Raw genomic sequence first — 6,000 nt, forward strand, 5'->3', positions numbered from 1 at the left:
TGGATCTCCTGGTTCTCAAGCCTTTGCACTGCAGATCTTGAGACTTCTTAGCCTCCATAATCACATAAGCCAATTCGTTACAATCAAGCAGTCAATCAATCAATATGTCTCTTTCCCTCTCCCCCTCACACACACATATGTCTCCTATTTATTCTGTTTCTTTGAAGAAACCTGACTAATACAAAACCTCTACTCTTAGTTTATCGTTATATGACACAAGAATTGTCTTGTTTTGAACCCAATGTTGAAGAAAAATTAACAATGATAATAATAACAATGGTTAAGGTCTTACCGGGAAGCAGGCACTATGCTAAACATTTTACAATCTCATTTAGTCCTCATAAAAACCCTAGGAAGGTAGTAGTATCATATCTCCCAATTTAGAGATGAGAAAACAGGCCCTGTGTGGTGGGCTACTTTCTGCTGCCGTAACAAACTTCCCAAAATCCCAGTGGTCAAACCCGAGAGAAATTTTATCTATTACTCATACAGTACGTCCACTGGGGGTTGGCACCAGAGGCCTCTGTTCACATCAGTCAGTCAGTCAGTCAGGGACTCAAGACTGGTGGAGGCTAATCTCAACGAACAGAGCACAGGGCTGGCAGCCCAGGACACCTGGGTCCCAGGACTTTATCAGCGAGCGTTCTGGCAGGAAACAGATGAGTAATTTGAGAAGTGTTTATAAAGGCATTATTTATAGAAGTGTGTAGAGAGCACGGGAGAGGGGGAGGGCAGTACCTGTGGCTGAAAACAGGGAGCTTTTATACCATCCCTAGGCTCAAAGAGTCCAGGGAAGGAGTGGTTGCCAGAACCAGGAGCTGTGTGGAGAGGGTCACCCAACAGGAGCCGTGACCTTTGTTCAAGGGACACAGCCAGCCCACAGGGACCCTGCATGTCGAGCCTCCTCCCAGTCTCCCACTGGTGCTCTCCCCGCGGACAAATCCAATGGGAAAGTAGAAGGCAAAGGAACCTTTGCAATCTTCCATACCAGTCAGCCTCCCAGTGCCAAGAAGAGAGTGGGGAAGGGTAGTGTGGAAATGTGGAGGGGCAAACGGAAGCCATCCAATAGTGCACAGCAAAGTCCAAAGACAGAGTAAAGTGAAGCCTTGAGTACATGATTTTCAAAAGCCCCTTTGACTTTTAAACACTATTTTCCTAAAATACTACTGTACCAGTAGTAAAAAAAAATAATAATAATGTGTAGTTAACTCATTTATTTATGACAATAAACACTAGCTCTGCATAATTAATAATGAACACTTTGTACTGGTCTGAATTTGGCTGTTCTGAATTTCAATTTCTCATTCTCCCTGCCCATCACCTTAGAAAGCAGGGCAGGAAGTCGGCCATGTCCCTCCTGGGCAAGCCTGTGCCCAACCAAGATGAGGACTACGGGTGTGGACAACCAGAAGATGATGCGGGGGTGGGGGTAGGAAGGGGATGACAGACTGGGTGAGTGGCTCCCCCCACAGCTGGACCCTTGCAATCAGAGAGAACAAGGTCACAGCAGCTGTTTCCAACCGGACATGGACTGAGAAATTACAATTCACTGACTGAAGACTGCTGGTACAGGTATCTAAAAAGCAGTGGGAAAAATGAAAGAACGGTGGAAAGAGAAAGAAGGAAACATCAAGAACCTGACTTTGTTCCTTCAACTAACTTTCCCTGAACACTCCATCTGTGTACTAAAGAGTACTTAGCACTTGCGAACGCTCAGCACAAAGCGGCAAGTAATGTTATGTAGAAAATAGACCCGACTCAAGAGCTGTGGGAGCTACTGACTGAAGCAGTAAAGGAAGAATAACCAGTCAGGTGGCAGATTTGAACTCAGTCTCAAAGACTAAGCAAAAGACTGACCAGCCTGGGTGGTGCAACTAGAGAATTACTCTCTGACAGCACAGATCACAGCTTTTGAAACCTGTGAGTGGGTCTGACTGACTCGAGGGGTATAGAAGTGACAGGATTCCAGTGAGAGGAATCACTGCATAATGGCTCACAAGAAGGAATGGCGCTCATTTTCTCTGGTAGCTGCTTATGAATGTAGCAATACTACAGGTTGAAAACTTATATTTTCTTTCCTGAATTGTGGATCCATTTAAGTAACAGTCCACAAAGATGGCATGTGGCACCCATGACACATAACCACGGAATGGAGAGGGCTCCTGGTCACAGAGCAGCCTATAGCATACCACGCACAGGCTGCCCCCATCAACGGAAAGACCAAACACAAGAGCCAAGTACAGTGAAATCAGGGACAAGGACTCTTACTCTTTCATATCCATCAATACCACTACATATCCCAATACCAGAATTTCTGTTTGATGCACCAGGCACAAGAAGTCAATTTGGTCTTATGGTTCCCCTCTAACTCTGCACTTAAAGTTTTTATTTCTTTTATGGCCCAAGTTCTCAAACAACAGATTTTTAGGAAGCTGGTAAAACACTTTTAATTTACAAAAACATTTTACATTTCAGAAAGATTTCCATTAAAAAGCAGTTAAAGTTAATGTCCTGATGTTTAACAAGTTTAAAGTTTCAATTTTCTAGAACTTTCATTTCTATAAAACCTTTACTGTGCCAATCTTCACAGGACAAATAAGAATGGTGTGTCATGGTAATGCCTTCCATTATTTTCTACCACAGCATGGACACATTAAAGTGAAGTAAACAATTACAAAGATAATCTGGAAAAATAAGCCTTTCTATCCAATTAAATGAAGCGACACTATGGCTCAGAAAACAGTATCAGTAATCTTTATGTTACACTAACTTCCCTTTGCTTATTGGTGGTACTAATAAGATTTTAGTAATAAAGTTATAGATGAGTATAGTTAGTAATATATTTTCAGAGACACTAAACACCTTTCTTAAACTTATATAGAATCATTTCTCAACAGACACACATTTGGAGATGTCACAGACATTGTAGTGTTAGAATAATAAAGCTACTTTTCACAGTGCTTAGGTTAAGTGCTAACCTGTTATTACACACACACACACACACACACACACACACACACACACACACACACACACAAAGAGGTAAAACAGAGAAATCTCTGCCTGAGTCAGAAGATGTTGATAGAGACCAACATAATCAGCCGATGCTATGCTCAACACTTTACATGCATTATCTCATTTAATCTTCACAGTAGCCCTTCACAATAGGAAACAGGTACCATTATTCCTACTTCATAAATGAGGAAACTGATGCTCAGGAGATAAAGTGTGCCCAGGCCACCCGCTTACTGACTGGCAGGGCTAGAACTCAAACCACCACCTGCAACTCCACATCCCATATTCTTCTCACAAAACAAGGGTGCTTCAACCAGCCAAGACTTCAGTATCAATTTACTTAGAGTGTTTGTAAGAAAACAGGGGGGTGAGAGGGACTTCTCTGGTGGCCCAGTGGTTAGGACTTCACACTTCCACTGCAGGGGGCATGGGTGGTTCGATCCCTGGTCAGGGAACTAAGATCCCATATGCCTCGTGGTGCGGCCAAAAAAAAAAAAAAGGAAAAAAATTTTTTCAAAACATAAAAAAAAAAATAGCGGGGTGGTGAGAGAGATCAACGGTTTTTGGATCATCAAGGTTTTTCAGAGCTACACAACTGTCTAGAGCTGTGCTATCCAATGCGGTAGCCACTAGCCACATGTAGCCATTTAAACTTAAATTACTGAGCATAAAGTTCAAAAATCAGTTCTTCTTGCACTATCCCACATTTCAAGTGCTCAATAGCCACACGTAGCTACTGGCTACCATAAAGGATTGGGAAGACTATAGAACATTTCTATCATCACAGAAAGGTCTACTGGGTAGCGCTGATCTAGAGGACCCCCCAAGAGGCACGGTGAAGTGGAGGTGGGGCATGGTGGGAATCTGTATATCTTAGAGATCATTACTGCCCAGAATGTTAGAGGACATCATAGACAATGAAAAGATCTTTCCATCTGTACTGTAAGAACAAGATCAGCTCTTTCTCCATAAATTCTTTCCCTGCAATGGCACTCTCAGTAGTTAACACTAGAGGAAAGAATAGCCGTAACTACTTTATGTGAACCGATTCAATTATGGGTTCCAACTTGGAGAGGAGAGCTTGTTTGTTTGTTTTGAGCTGCAGGGGAGGAAGGGTATATAATAATTCCACTTTTAAGAACTGGTTCAACTAACACTTGAAAAATACAAGGTAAGAGATTTATGAATAGGAACCACATCACAGTGTGTAGGAACATTGCACCAAAGGACTTTACAAATTAAATTACATTCACTACAGGTACTGGTGTGCATTTCTACTAAGCAAAGGTATTATTTAAACCAAATGATAGGTTTCCTAAAAGAATGAAAAAGCACAACACTGAGAAAAAAGACAGTCTAAGTGTAAAAATTATGACTAAATTAGACATTCTAAAATGAAAGACAAAAGGGAAATACAGGTGGAAGCAACCCAAGGGCTTGTTGGCAGATGGATGGATAAACAAGATGCGGTATATTCATACAATGGAATATTATTCAGGTTTAAAAGGAAGGAAATTCTGACACATGTTATAACATAGATGAATCTTGAGGACATTACGCTAATGAAATAAGCCAGACACAAAAAGACAACTTCTGATGATTCCACTTATATGAGGTATCTACAGTAGTCAAACTCATAGAGACAGAAAGTAGAACGGTGGTTGCCCAGGACTGGGGGGTGGGGTGGGGGGAGGATGGGGAGATGTTGCTTAATGGGTATAGAGTTTCAGTTTTGCAAGATGAAAAAATTCTGGAGATTGGTTGCACAACAATGTGAATATACTCAACACTGCTGAACTATATACCTGAAGATGATTAAGATGGTAAATTTTATGTTGTTTTTTTTTACAATAATAAGAAGAAGAAGAAAAGGGAAATGCAGGCCCTTAGAAAAGCCATCTGTTAGACCACTTACTGGTCTCTTCCTCCACTGTTCCATGTTAATACTACAGTCTCCCTACTGTAATGAAAGTTAATGATTGCTCTGAACTTTTTAAGATTTAAATAATAAAACATCATAATGATAAGGCCAAATATGCAAATACCTGGGTCAGTAGCAGAGATAACTGCTCCAAAAAAGAGACAATCCGTGTAGTAAAATTTATCCGAGAGCTGCCCCACAATCTTCATGAGCTTCACCACACCATACATGAGATTTCTGTAAGAAGGGAAGGTAAACTATGTCAGAAGGAAAAAAAAAGAAAAGAAACCCATCTCATCGAGTAACCTGGCAAATGAGCAAGCAGAGGAGTACTAGAATACTGTACTTCCAGAGAGGTTTGTGAAAACATCGGGCAGCTGCCGTGCTTGGACACTTACCAGGAACATGTGCAAATAAGACTTTGGCACCAAGTAATGGTCTGCAGTTAATGTCATCTTGCTGAAATATCTGAACACTCCATTTTAAAGAACTGTGCTTATGTACAACTATAAAGTATGATCCTTAATTAGCAACAGTTAGGGCATTTTAAGCAACTGGGTAGTAGGGAAGAAAGGAAGAGAAAGAACCCTGCAAAATGGGTAATGAATTGCTACAAAACTCCCAGGATTCTAAGACAATGCATTTAAAGTCATGGAAATGAGTGGACTGGATGAAGCTGGAGAGAAAAAAAATGGGTTGGCCACAAAGATTCAACTGGTCAACCTTCTCTGCCAATAATTATTTCAAAGAAGGGAAGAGAGGCAAAGCTCTTTGAACATCCCATTAAAATATCAGCATACTCATGGACATACCTGGCTTCTCACTCTTTGCATGGGTTAGGCAGGCCAGCAGCAGCCCTCCTTATACTGTGCAGAATGTGATATGGCCCAAGAAGGACCACCAAGTTAATATTTCAACATGGCCAGAGCACATTTCGTACAGGACAGCTGACAAATTGGGAGGAGTGAAGAGTGTTAAAAGGCCTAGTACATGTTATTAAGGGTGTGTGTGTGTGTGTGTGTGTGTGTGTGTGTGTGTGTGTGTGTGTGTGTGTGTGTGTGTGT

The 6,000-nt window shown here is 41.4% G+C and overlaps 1 protein-coding gene across 3 annotated transcripts in view; it reads right to left on the reverse strand.

Moving 5' to 3' along the window:
* The window catches only part of SLC9A7 (solute carrier family 9 member A7), a 151,612-nt gene that overhangs the window by 63,817 nt on the left and 81,795 nt on the right, over positions 1 to 6,000 (reverse strand). For all 3 annotated transcript variants that reach the window (XM_027091376.1, XM_027091379.1, XM_027091380.1), the window contains exon 5: positions 5,061 to 5,173. In XM_027091376.1, the coding sequence (XP_026947177.1) occupies positions 5,061 to 5,173 (113 nt within the window). The remainder of the gene's footprint in view (positions 1 to 5,060; positions 5,174 to 6,000) is intronic.

Source organism: Aethalodelphis obliquidens, unplaced genomic scaffold (assembly GCF_003676395.1).
Source record: "Aethalodelphis obliquidens isolate GAN/ISIS:26980383/991018 unplaced genomic scaffold, ASM367639v1 scaffold71, whole genome shotgun sequence".
NCBI classification, from domain to species: Eukaryota; Metazoa; Chordata; class Mammalia; order Artiodactyla; family Delphinidae; genus Aethalodelphis; species Aethalodelphis obliquidens.